This window comes from Castor canadensis, chromosome 4, assembly GCF_047511655.1.
Source record: "Castor canadensis chromosome 4, mCasCan1.hap1v2, whole genome shotgun sequence".
Lineage (NCBI taxonomy): Eukaryota > Metazoa > Chordata > Mammalia > Rodentia > Castoridae > Castor > Castor canadensis.
In genome coordinates this window covers 178,784,166-178,797,479 of record NC_133389.1, presented here as the reverse complement: position 1 = coordinate 178,797,479, position 13,314 = coordinate 178,784,166, and the positions used below count along the sequence as shown (strand labels likewise).

At 48.5% G+C, this 13,314-nt stretch overlaps 1 protein-coding gene and 1 long non-coding RNA gene across 2 annotated transcripts in view; one reads left to right on the top strand and one right to left on the bottom strand.

The window, feature by feature from the left end:
• Inpp5d (inositol polyphosphate-5-phosphatase D) overlaps window positions 1–13,314 on the bottom strand; it is a 127,831-nt gene that overhangs the window by 18,604 nt on the left and 95,913 nt on the right. Inside the window, exons 13-20 of the mRNA XM_020178782.2 lie at window positions 13,039–13,156; window positions 9,496–9,592; window positions 8,827–8,965; window positions 7,429–7,537; window positions 7,209–7,297; window positions 3,478–3,559; window positions 2,415–2,504; window positions 396–509 (exon numbers count right to left, since the gene is read on the bottom strand). Coding sequence (XP_020034371.2) covers window positions 396–509; window positions 2,415–2,504; window positions 3,478–3,559; window positions 7,209–7,297; window positions 7,429–7,537; window positions 8,827–8,965; window positions 9,496–9,592; window positions 13,039–13,156 — 838 coding nt within the window. The remainder of the gene's footprint in view (window positions 1–395; window positions 510–2,414; window positions 2,505–3,477; window positions 3,560–7,208; window positions 7,298–7,428; window positions 7,538–8,826; window positions 8,966–9,495; window positions 9,593–13,038; window positions 13,157–13,314) is intronic.
• LOC141422659 (uncharacterized) lies at window positions 6,772–13,061 on the top strand. The gene is made up of 4 exons (XR_012447416.1): window positions 6,772–6,954; window positions 7,102–7,159; window positions 8,329–8,509; window positions 12,767–13,061. It is a non-coding gene; the product is annotated as an uncharacterized lncRNA (long non-coding RNA).

The following is a 13,314-nucleotide window of genomic DNA, read 5'->3' as shown; positions in this document are numbered from 1 at the left end:
GTTGAAAGACCAAGAGGAGCCAGGGCAATGGCAGCACAGGCCCCACGTTGGCCTCTGTGAGCTCTACCAGGATTCAGGGCCCCACTTGGGGGAAACTCAAGCGTATTTCAGTCTGCTCTCAGGGAGCAGGGAGAAGAGCCAGCTGCCCACAGGGGCTGAGGGATCAGTACGTCAGTGGCCCTGTCCCCAGGCCCAGCAGCAGCAGCACAGGCCACAGGGAGGGCTCCTCACAGTCTCTGGGTGTCATCTGGGGCTGTCCCCTCTGATCCCACTTAGGCCCATCTTTGAGTCCTTGCCAGAGAGCAGAAATGGGGCAAGACACCATTTCCAAAATGGAATTTAGGAGAAAGAGTCGTGGCCTGCCCCACTCGAAAGGCAGTTCAAGGGCCACTTACTCTCTAAGCAGCTTGAGTGGAACTCCAGGTAGAACTTGGTCTGAGACTTGGTTTTCAGTGTGGCGTAGCATTCGAGGAACTCGATCTGCCCTTGGCTGTCAACAGTGCCAGGCCCTGGAACACAGAAGAATAGACATTCAGCTGCATAGCATCCTAGAGATATAATATTTTCTACTAGCTTCTCTTTAGTGTTTCTCTCCTCTGGGTGCTCATTTCCCATGCTGAGCCCCTCTTAGGGGCTGTGGAAGGGGAGAGTGCAGGTGGAAGAAGCTTTCCTTGAAGAAAAGCTACATGATCCACCATCTACCCTAAGCACCTTTGATCAGCTCCAGGCTGGCCATGTGGGAACAGAGCAGAAAGAATAAAGAGTTCAAGGAGCCAAGTTCAAGCTTTGCCACTGAAGCTGCATGGCCTCGGGCAACCCCCGTGACTTTGCTGCATGATCTCACTAGTTCCAACAGAGAGTTGGTACAATGGCTCAGATGTTCACTTTCTGAGTGCAGAGAGTGAAGAGGCCCAATCTTTCTTCCCGAGGCACAGTTATATCCAGTCTTCACTCTGGGCTCTGCAAACTCATTGCCTCTCAGTTAACTTGCTCGTAACTGGGTTAATTTAGGTGATGCACAGCATCCACGCCAGGCTCTGCTGATGTAGACCTGTTTACTCAAAGCTCAGTGCAGGTGACTGGTGTTTTTGAACATTGACTATGTACTGAGTCCCAGTGAAAGGAAACCAAGCCTGATGGTAAGGACACTCTACCCAATGACAGAGGGGGCAAATGACAGGGCACCCCATCAAGGCCGTAGAAAGCAGAGAAAAGGAAGCTGGGTAGGAGTGGGGAAGGGGTGAAACCTAAAGGCTAGAAAGGTTCTGGAAAGGCACAGTGGCCAGAGCTAGGAGACAGGACAGGGGGAAGACCAGGTGGTGGCATATGTCTGTGACCCCAGCACTTGAAAGTGCAAGACTAGCATGGGCTATACAGTGAGACCATCTCAAAAAAACACCACCACTACCACCAACAAAAAACACCAAAAATCAATAAACACTTGAGTGGGGGCTGGTGGAATAGCTCAAGTGGTAGAGCACTCGCCTAGCAAGTGTGAGGTCCTGAGTTCAAACCCCAGTACTGTCAAAAAAAAAAAAAAAAGGTGGAAAGGAGATGTCCAGGTTGTTGGGCCCACAGATGTTAAACCCAACAGTATGGAAACAGCATCCCAGAAGGACAGCCTTCCAGCCTTACCTACCCCCTCACAACACAGAGGGCACAGAGAGGGTCAGTCTTTCCCTGCCTGGGTTCTCTACACCTAGCCTTCCTAAATGAGCCTGGACAAAAGTAGGGAGTGGGCAGAGGCAGTGACAACATGGCTCCCTGGATGGACAGGTTTCAGGGACCTCCCTGTCCCTGCTGGGAGATGAGGGTGGCCTGGCAACCAGGATTGGTCTGGGCAATTTGAAATTACCTGCCACTCTAAGTATCATTTACTCCAGTGTTTACCAATACTTAGTCATCCACATAACACCTCCACAATTTTCACCATCTACACCTACCACGCATCCACGCTAACATTTACTTAATATTGTCTTTAATTAGACTATTTTTAAACTTAAATGTAATTAAATAAAGTATATGACAATACTAAATGAAAACCTGCTTACCCAGAAGAGACACATTTAAAACATTTTAGAGTAAAAATATCACTTACCAGTGTTTATGCATGTCCCCCCCACCCCAGAATTGTCTTTGGCAGAAGACTGGCCACACTTGGGTAAACACTGAGATTTTCAGACTGCACCAAATTGAGTTTCAAAAGGCTGACATGTTTGCCAAATAGAGTAAGTAATTTCTCTGGACTAAAATCTTGATGTGACCTGGACACGAAGAGTTACTGATGCACGTGGACCTGCCTGGAAGGACAAGCCTTTATCCAACATAAAAACTGATGCTGCAACCAGAAGATAAGTGCCCAAAGCTCCTTGTCTTTGAGAAAAACAGAGAAATAGACACTGACCACTGCTTACCATTCTTGGAGACAAACTGGGAGGTGACCCCTGCCTCAAATGTAGCAAAGACAGGACTGTGGTCACTTGTCATGATGTCGCTGGTACTACCTGCAAGGGAAGGAAGGCATTTGTAAGTGAGGACAGAGAAGCCCTTCTGGTGAAGCCATGGATGGCAAACCCAGGGCAAAGGGTTAGGCTGAGACCTGCACCTAGAAACCCTAAGACCAGCAAGCCAAGAAGCCTGTACTAGCCTGCTGGGACAGGAGTTACCACCATTGCCCCTGCCAACAGCCAGCCAATCCTAGATCTGTGTGGTTCCCACCTCGGTATGTCCTGTGAGTGTTTAAGGTCTTGCTCTGCAAGTCTTGCGCATGAACACTAAAACATTTCAAAAATAAGCATGCAGGCCATTAAGAAAATCAGCACCCCTTAAACTTCAAGGGTCAATGATTGCTTGTTTTGATAACTTATTCCTTAATTATTTACTTCAATATTGGATGCTATGCCTTCATCAATTTATCTCAGTTTATCACTAGACCCAGGACACGTGTGTACTCTTGTGATAGGTATTATGCTGAACTATGTGAGTTTCCAATAGTTGATCATTTCACCCAGCCTGATGGCTCACGCCTGTAATCCTAGCTACTTAGGAGACAGAGATCAGGAGGATAAAGGTTCGAAGTCAGCCTGGGCAAACAGTTTGTAAGACCCTATCTCGAAAAAACCCATCATAAAAAAGGGCTGGTGGAGTGGCTCAAGGTGTAGGACCTAGGTTTAAAAAAAAAAAGTTGGATTGTTCCTGACCTATGAAAGCACCACTTTCATATGACTCAAATCTAATATGGTTCTAAAACTGGATTTCTTTTCAAAAGTGCTCCGTGATTCAAATGTCTCCCAAAGCAGGGCTCTTTATAACACTGTAGCCCAAGATGAATGGGGACGCAGAAACTCTCAGGTCCCCTAATTAGAGGTGCAGGGAGTTCCCCACCTTACAGATGAGCAGATGGAAGCCCTCCCACCTTAGACTGTTCTGGAACTCAGTGGCTTCCCTCAGCATTGGCTTCCTGCAGCGTTTACTCACCGTACGACTGACACACTACGTGTACCAGTGGATAAGATTTCCAGAGGACTCGGTCGCACCAGGAGGGCAGGTTGTACTTCATCTGCAAATCAAAGTCACAGCTTCATAAAGTAGCTGCTACTTTTTAAAAATCACTAATAATTAATTATTTAACTGGTGGCATCTGTAATCCTTGAATTTACCCACGCTGGGTCTTTTAGGAATTTCCCCATAAGTAGCTTTATTTATTTTAATTTTTTTTGGTGTTACTGGGATTTGAACTCAGGGCTTCATGCTCGAAAAGAAGGCATCCTCAGCTTGAGTCACACCTCCAGTTTTGCTGGTTATTTTGGAACTATTTGTCCAGGTTGACCTGGAACTACAATCCTCCCAATCTCAACCACCCAAGTAGCTAGGATGATAGGCATGAGCCACCGGCTATACTCCTAAAGGTGGTATACTACCCGTAAGTGTACAGCTGGATGAATTCTTACATTTGTGTACACCCAATAAACCATGCCCAGATCTGGATCTGGAAGATTCCCACCACCCCAGAAGGATCCCACATGCCCTTCCTTGTCAGCACCGTCTCCTAGAGGGGCTTGTGACCAACACTGGCACTGATTAATCCTCCCTGCCCTTGAACTTACATAACCAGGACTCATTCAGTCCACATTCTTTATGCCTGGCTCTTTCATCCATATGGCTGCTTGTCAAAGTTCCCCACAACTTGAGCCACTCCACCAACCCTTTTTTGTGAAGGGATTTTTTGAGATAGGGTCTGAAGGAACTATTTGTCTGGGCTGTCTTTGAACCACGATCCTTTTGATCTCTGCCTCCTGAGTTGGTAGGATTGCAGGCGTGAGCCACCAGTGCCTGGAAAGAGTTCCCTTCTTTTATTGCTGAAGTGGTATTCCACTGTGAGTATCCACCACGTTTTTATCTATTCACAAATACAAAGAAATCAGGGCCCCCTCAGACCTATTGTGCCAGGTGGCTGTTTCCCTTGTGAAGAACTCTAAACTGTGCTACTTCGGGGTAAGATATTTTCTACCCTGTCAGTTTTACTTCAAGTTAAAAAAAAAGTACTTAGGTGATCCAGAAGTAGAGGTAGCAAAAAGAACCTTCTTGAAAAAAAAAAATTAGTTAAAGAAAAAGCGATTGAGGGAGATGGGATGAAAAGAATAGGCTTTTTAAGGATGGATGCCTTTATGTTTATAGGCAGAAAGAAAGAGCTAGAAACTGAGCAGTAAGGATGTTGACTAAGGGACTCTCTGCAAAGAACAGCCCTAGAGTTGCTGGACCCACAAATCTTGCCTTGACATGTCTCTGTCAGTATCAGTCTCAGATTTTCAACTGACTTCTGGCTACTTTCTTTGAGACTCTCCACAAAACCACTGAGTCTGAAAACAAGCTCTGCCTTCAGATTTTCCAGTTTTCATTTGTGACAAGCAGCTCTCTCCACACTCCCTGCCTTCCTCCTTGCCTTTCATTTTTAGTTTAGCTCCTGACTCGGGCCCTACTTAATCTCAGTTGACCATGGCCTCCTCATTGGTCCCCTCCATCATTCTCATCCTTTGCACTGATGTTGACCGCCAGTTCCTCAGGGGAACACTCTGTGGCTCCCTGTCACTTATCATCACCGGGAAGTCCGGCACAGCCACTGTCCTGTTCGAGGCCCAGTCTGTTTTAGTTTACACCAGACCATCGCTCCCCAGCTCACAACACACCCCATCTACCTACAGTCAGTGGACACCTCAGAGGACAGCACCTTGGTCTGAGCATCTCCACCTGACTAGTGGCACCAGTCCTGCCTCTTGTTCTCTCCTATTTCCCTCTATTTCTTTCTTTTTTTTGGTGGGACCAGGTTTTGAACTCAGAGCTTCATGCTCCAAAGCAGGTCCTCTACAGCTTGAGACATACCTCCAGTCCATTTGGGTCTGGTTCTTTTAGAGATGGAGTCTTGAGCACTATTTGCCTAGGCTAGCCTTGAACCTTGATCCTCCCAATCTCAGCCTCCCAAGTAGCTAGGATGACAGGCATGACCCACTGCACCTGGCTCCCCTATTTCTTTCCCGCTGTTCTGGAATCCAGCCAATGCTCAGCCTTTTTCTCCCACTACTTGTGCTACTCCTGGCCCGGGTAGCACCCAGAACTCTTTCAGACAATACTTTGAACTTCCTTTCTATCTCCCTATCTTCAAACAGCCCTGGGTGTCTGCAACCTGGGACCCTGCCCTGGGGCTGGCTTCCTCAGAAGGTGATAGCAGAGCTTCCTGCTCAGCTTCAGCTCCCACAGTTCCTTCACCCTAACATGTGTGGTCCCTCCCTGTAGTGGCTGCCTGTTGAAACTCACTCTGCCCTTCATGGCACGAAGAAGCCTCCCCCAACATTCCCCACCCCAGTGATTATCTCCCCCTCTGACTTTTCCTTGTTGCACCTGGTGTCATCATATCTGCCTCAGTTGACTTGTCTTTTCTTTCCTACTATAAACTCTTTGGGGTCAGCATCACATTCAGCTCTGACCTCTCATCACCAGGAGAGCACCTTGATAAGATTTCTGAACAGATACATGTCTTAGTGCATCTTTCCTCTTTCCCCAAGTGCTGCTCCTTGGAACACAAGTGGCTTTGTTAACATATTAATTGGTGCGGGAAGGGAGGAGAGGGAGAACAATGGAGGGGTAAATCTAATCAAGGTACATTGTACATTGTGACATTGGATACATCACAGCGAAAACTCCCTGTACAACCAATGTATCCTAATAAAAATGTTTTCATTATTATTATTATTTATTTATTTTTTTTTGGTGGGATTGGGGTTTGAACTCAGGGCTTCTCACTTGCAAAACAGGTGCTCTACTGCTTAAGCCACTTTTGCTCTGGTTATTTTGGAGATGGGGTCTCTCAAACTATTTTCCTGAATTGGAACTGAACCACAGTTTTCCCAATCTCAGTCTCCCAAGTAGCTAGGATTATAGGTGTGAGCCACCAGCACCCAGAAATAAAAATGTTTGCAAATTTTTTTTTTTTTTTTGTGGTACTGGGGTTTGAACTCAGAGCCTTATGCTTGCTAGGCAGGCACACACCATTTGAGCCACTCTGCCAGCACCAAAAATGTTTTTTTTAAAGGTATTAATTGGCATTCTGTGATCAGCTGAATCTGGCACATGGGTTTTCTCATGGAGAACCACAATGCTCTGAAGCCCAAGTACAGGCTCTCATAAGTCCTGCAGCAAAAAAAAAAAAAAAAAAAAAAAAAAACCTGGTTAATGTTGACGCACTTTTACATATGATCACAGAACCCGGTTTATTTTGTGTTTTAAAATAAGCTTCAGAACCCAGTTAAGGAAATAATGCTTTAAAGTCTCAAAATCTTAAAATATCTGGGGATTCAGGGTGTAGCTAAGTGGTAGAGCACTTGCCTAGCATGCATAAGGCCCCAGATTCAAACCCCAGCAAAGCAGAAAAAAACAAACAACAGAATATCTCAACAGAAGGTAAGTCCTAAGGGTCATTATTAATTTAGTTCTTTTCAGTGTAGATGTTGGTTGCCCGGTTTTTACACTGTGACAAAAGTCTGTATGTGATTTAACCTTTAATTTATTTTAGTATTTTTTCTCTTTATTTTCTTGTTGATGTTGCAGTCCAGTGATTGAGGATGCTTTTCACTTTCCGGGAACAGACCCAAGAGGAGTGAGATGGGTAAGAGAGGTGGGGACACGGGGAAGGAGAGCTGTCCCTGGGGACTCACCCCTGTCGCCTTCTGTTTTGTGTAGGCATATTTGTCCCGGGTGAGTCTTTCAAATCGGTAGGTGGGTGCGAACGTGATCTCTTCTTCCTCTGAAACAGACATGGGAGCTTTAGTTTTGATTCCTCCAGCTTTGACCTCCAGCCAGGTTTCCCTGTCCTGCAGACACAACCATTTCCCAGCAAGGACATTTGGGGAGGCAGCAGGGCAGCTGTGATCTCACCAAAGTGCAAGAAAACCTTCTGCTCCCTCCTCTCCGTGAGCAGCTGGTCGTGGACCAGCAGATCTGCATACTGCTGTTGCTTGATCTTCTGCACGATGGCTTCTGCCTCCTGGAACAAGGACAGGGTCATGTGGGACCCTTCCTCATCTCACCACAGCTGGCCACACCAGGACCTGGGTTCTGGCCCTGGGTGACTGGGTTGCTGCTTCCTGGTACTCAACCCCCTTATAAGGAAATGCTGAGGACACAGAGCAGTCCAGTAACTAAGCTTCTAAGAAGGCTGGTCCAGATTTGCCTGTGGATTGTTAATTTTGTATACTGCTTTAGTATAATTTTTAATACTTCATGAGCCAGCTCATGTGTCCTTTTTGATTTCTCTTGCTCTCTCTATGAAAATAGGGACAGCCCACTAATGCCCATGAATTAGAGGAAGCTCTGGCCCCTGAATTACTGTGCATCAGACTCCCTCACCCTGGCTTGTCTGATTACAAGTCAGTGCCACATCAATGGGACTTGCTGGCTTTGGAGTCTCCCCTTCCATGGCTTCTGTGACCTCAGACCAGGTGCTGAGCCTCTGCTCTGGTGAGCTGCTGTGCCAGCCCTTCCCTCGGGAGGATCAGGAGGCAAACCCTGTCTACCCACCCACCTGCCTGCTCTTACCCAGGGAAGAGAAAAGCTGCCCTGGAGCATCTTGGGAGGAAGGCGTGGTTTGGCCCCAGCTAGAACTGGCTGCTCAGCCTCAACAGAGTTGCAATGGTGGCCAGAGACCTTTAGGTGACTAAGGGACATAGGGGCAGGTACGGGCTTAAACCTATCAGTGTCAGCAATTTTCTTGGCCCCTTAGTGTCCCCACCAGTAAAATTGAACTTGTTCCTGCTGTGTTTTCTTCCTCCCTCACAGGACTGCAGTGGAAAAATATTTTAAGGCCCCTGGGGTGATGCATGAAACAGACTGCTTGTTAACCCCAGTCTCTGGGCAGAAGGACACTCTGCTGCCCTAGTTTTTCAGAGCTCACAGAAACAACCATGTGGATTCCAGAACATCCTGTGGTCACCCCTGCCCACCCCATTCCAGCTCAAAGGTAATGTCTTAGGCTGGCCGGTGACCACGACTTGGTGAGATAAATAAGCTGGTCCTTATACTCGTGCCCAGCCTGGACCTAGTTTGGCACCTGAGGGGCTGGAGCTGGCAGACTGGATGACCTGAGCAATAGTGACTGTGAGGACAGGGAGCCCTGGCACTCGTGAGCAGAAGTGAACTGAAAGAAAGGCCCAGACTCTGTTGTGGAAACAACCTGGAGCCCCTGTGTGTCCTTGTGTCTCTGTGACGGTCTGCCCTGAGCTGACTGTAGGAAGCTTCTGTCCCTTGCAGTTCTGGGCCTGGGTGAATGCTCCTTACCCAGGTGGGCAGCTCCACGCGATAGTTGAGATCCCCAAGCCAGAAGAGGTGGGTAAAGCGGTGGGTGATGTTGAAGGGACTCAGCTTCTTGTCTCCCAGAGCCAGAAACCGCAGAATGTTCATGTAGTTTTGGTTTCGCCTAATTCAAGGGAAAAGCAGCCATTTTGCACGGGGTCACTGGCCCTTCCACTCACCATGGCAGGAAGTCAAAGGGGTATGTGAGGACAGGAAACCCAGACCTCCACCCCTGCTGCAGGGGACCACCTGAAGAACGGGCTTCTGAGGCCCAACTAGGAGCAGAGAGGGCCAAGCCTGAGCAGGAATCTGCCCAGCAGAGAATCAAAACAGGGCATGTTCTCGAAGCTTGTTATCACACCTAGGCCATCAGCAGGAAAAATGGGCTTTGATTTGTCAAGATACCCCAGACTAAGATTTTCTTTGGCAGTAAAGTGTTTTTTGGAGTCTATTCGGTTAATGGTTCAAATGTCTTTTCTGTCCTCCACACCTGTCCCCCAAACCTGAGGTCTCTTCTGTGCTACAGTTGCTTCGGTTGAGACTCTGGAGGTCCAGGTCTCAGGTCAGGGCTGAGGTCATTGGGGTGCATGGTGTGTGAGGGCTTCTGGGTGAAGAACCCCCATTCAGGCTCCAGAGAGAATGATCCCCAATTACCTAAGCTTCTTTTCACTTCCAGAAGTCAAGTGGCTGTTAACAAACCCCAAGGAGGTCCCATTGAACATGAACGACACCCCCACGGCTCCCTTGTTCCCTAAGGGAAGAGAAAGAAGAATCAGAATATCAAACAGGCAAACCTAGTCAGGCATGGTGGCACAGGTCTGCAATCCCAGCATTGGAGAGGCTGAGATAGCCTGGGTTACGCAGCAAGACCCTGTTGCAATGCAAAACAAAAACCCAGGCATATTTGCAAAGGGTAGGAAATCAAGATAAGGGAAAGTATTGACAAAGAGTGAGAGAAAAAACAGGGAAGATGAGGCAAGAGAAGAAAGCAGATGTGGTCACTCGGGGACATGGCAGACAGGCAGACGGCCAGTGGCCTTGGGTTTCTCCACAGGGCAGAAGAAGGAGGCTGCTGTCATCCACTCCTGGCATCTCCAGCAAGGGGGGTGGGTAGTAGCCACTGTGCTAAGCAGGCAGGGACAACAACTAACTTATGGTCCCCAGTGAGACCACAGACCTTCACTGAGATCACATCCTTTCCTCCTGATGCTTTGATCTGGTCTAGACCAGGGGTTCTCAGACTGTGTTACCTGGACCTGCAGCAGCAGCAGCCTTGGGGAACTTGCTGAAAAGGCAAACATTAGACCACTGAATCAGGGATTCTGAGCCCTGGATGACAAGCCGACCACCGGTACTGGCCCACCACCAGCTAAAAGTGGTGGTTTTTACATTTTTAACTGGTTTGGATTTTAAAAATCAAAAGAAAAATAATCTTTTGCAGCACACTAAGATATGAAATTCAGATTTTAGTGTTCACAAATTACATCCTCTTGGACCACAGCTTTTCCCTTCATCTAGGTATTGTCTCTATATGGCCTTTCTCAGCCCACGACAGAATCGAGGAGTTGTGACAGAGCCAGCAGTCTACTATATTCTCAGAAAGGCGGTCCACCCAGGCTAATGTTTAAGAACCTGCTTTGTCCAATATGGCAGCCACAAGCCACCTGTGGCTCTAAAGCACGTGCAACGTGGCGGGTCTGAAATGAGATGGGTGTTAGGTGCAAAACACACAAGGGATTTGTGGGTCCTGGTAAGAAATCCAGGTGTTATCTCACGATTTTTTATATTGACTACCCTATTGAAATGATAACATTTCAGATGTATGAAGTCCAATAACAATCTATTATTGAGATCAATTTTATCTGTTTCCTTTTAATTTTTAATGTGCTTACTAAAAGATTCAAAGTCTCTGTCTGGCCCCCATTTTCTTTTCTTTTTGGTAGGTAGTACTGGGGTTCAAACTCAGGGCCTCATGCTGGCTAGACAGGCGGTCTACCACTTGAGTCACTCTGCCAGCCCTGTCTGGCCCCCATTTTATCTTGGCTCTGAGTAGACATAGACTCAGAGGGAAACTTGGAGACTGTCTCCTTAGGGCTCAGAAAGAATAGTGGGCCAGGTGCTGCTGGCTCACACTTCTAATCCCAGCTACTTGGGAGGCTGAGATCGGGAGGATCTCAGTTTGAGGTCAGCCAGGGAAAACAATTCAACAGACCCCATTTCCAAAAATAACTAGAGCAAAATGGACCAGAGGTGTGGCTTAAGCTGTAGAGAACCTGCTTTGTAAGCTTGAAGCCCTGAGTTCAAACCCCAGCCCCATCAAAAAAACAAGGAACTGTGGCCTGAACCCTAGATGGTGTACTAGTAATGCCAGGCAGAGCCAGAGTGAGGACAAGTGCTACTGGCCCTCCGCCCTACCTTACCCCTGTGCCTCTCATTTCCTGCTATGTCCTCTTCTCAGAGTGGTTTTAGGGGTCCCACACAACCTGGGTTTGAATCCCTGCCCTCTACTTATCCCCGGATCTCTGGCAAGTTGGGGAACCTCTCCACAGCCTGTCTCTTTTCACTTAGGACTGGGGAGAACCCAGTGCCTGCCCCACCCAGTAGCAAAGCTTTTAGCTCAGCCGTGCTTAGGGTCCACCTTCAAGAAGCCTGAGGGGTTCTTAGGATGTAGACTCTACCTCAAGGGTGCCCTCAATGGCCTCAGAGCTTGGCCTCTGCCCAGGCCTCATCACTTCTCAGTCTGCTGGGCCTTCTTAAAGGAGCCCCTTAGACTGCCCTCTCAGCAGTACTCAGGGCCTCTCTGCCCACACTTGGCCACCACCACCATGCTCACTCTTGGAGGCCATCTTCTTCCCACCTGTTGGCTCACAGGTTGTGGCGCCCTAGAAAGCAGGGTTCCCATCTGCTCCATACAGACTCCCATACCTAGCCCCAAACCTGGTCCAGGCACGCCGTGGAGATGAGTGGGACTGGGGAAGTGGCTGGGGAACGGGCCTGGCTGAGGAGCTGTGGTTGTATCTCACGATGGGAGGTTTGAGTGAATTACGTGCTGAGGGGCAGAGGCCAGTGGGAAAGACAGGAAGCTTAGGGAAGGAAGAAATCCAGTCAAGGGAAATTCTGGGCAACAGATGGGCGGGGCTCAGACCAGGCCAGGCCAGCCCCACACTTCCACTGCTGCAGGAAGGAAGGAAGATTGAGTGGGTGTGGACGTGGGCAGTTTGAGGTTTGTCAGCAGAAGAGCTCAGAACTTTTCTTATTCGATTGCATCAAGTCTATTTCCTGTTCGCACTGGGCCTCTGTCCTGTCCCCAACTCCAAAGACCACAAGCTTCTGGCCTGGCCTGAACTCCATTCTCAGTCCTGTGTGTGTGGCCTTTTTCACGTGCACTCAGACACTCCCATGCACACACCCACACATTGAGAACACACGCACGGATTCACACTCACATAGACTCACAAACACACAAGCACACATCTAGTCACTCCCACAGGTTAGCCATTCACACACATGCAGTCACCTCCACACAACCACACTCACTCACACTAATGCAGCTCTCTCTTAACTCAGGTCTCTGAAGCAGCCTGACTGGAACCCACCAGCTCAGAGCCTGTGCCAACAGTCTAGCTCCCACCTGGAGAAGGGGGACCTAGGTCAGGTCGGCAGCCTACAGCCTGTGGTAAACTCCAGTCTGAGTTTGTAAACAAAGACTCTGATCATAGCCTCCTCATTCTTTTTTGGGTGGTGGTGGTGATACCGGGTTTGAACTCAGGACCTCATGCTTGCTGGGCAGGTATTCTACCACTTGAGCCACGTCGTCAGCGCCTCATTCAGTTTTTGTGTAGACTATGGTAGCTTTCAGGTGGCAGTGACAGAGATAAGTAGATGCCATATGGACGAAGCGTAACCTTGCTGACTTCTGTTCTAGGTTCTTGCTACTCAAAGTGGGGACCCTAGACTGGTTGGCCGCACTGATGTCACTTATCAAACCTGGAATCTTGGGCTCCACCCAAGACCTACTGAATCAGAACCAGAGCTAGTTTAAACCCCGGCTGAATTTCAGCTAGAAGGACCAACCATCCAGCTTTTCCCAGAACTGAGGAGATCCCAGGACAAGATTCTCAGGGTGTCATCTGGGGACGTCCCAGGTGGCCTGGATGAGATGAGCACGTATGAGATCTCGACTTCCCTCCCACTCACCCAGGGTGTTCGCAATGCCCGTCTTCACATTGTCAGTGCAGATGTGGCTGATCCGGTTCTCGTGCTCCGGCTTGGCCAACACCACGATGCGGATATTCCAGAGGGTGTGGATGGCAACCTGGTGGGCAAGTGCAGTCTTTGAGCCCAGAGCACAGTAATCCACCCAGACCAAGTCCCTAGAGGTGGAGTGCCCTGTCTGTAACCTCTAACCTTTGGGGAAACTCCTAACAATGTCCAGCAATGACACAAAGCATCTCAGAGATGAGAACCAGACTA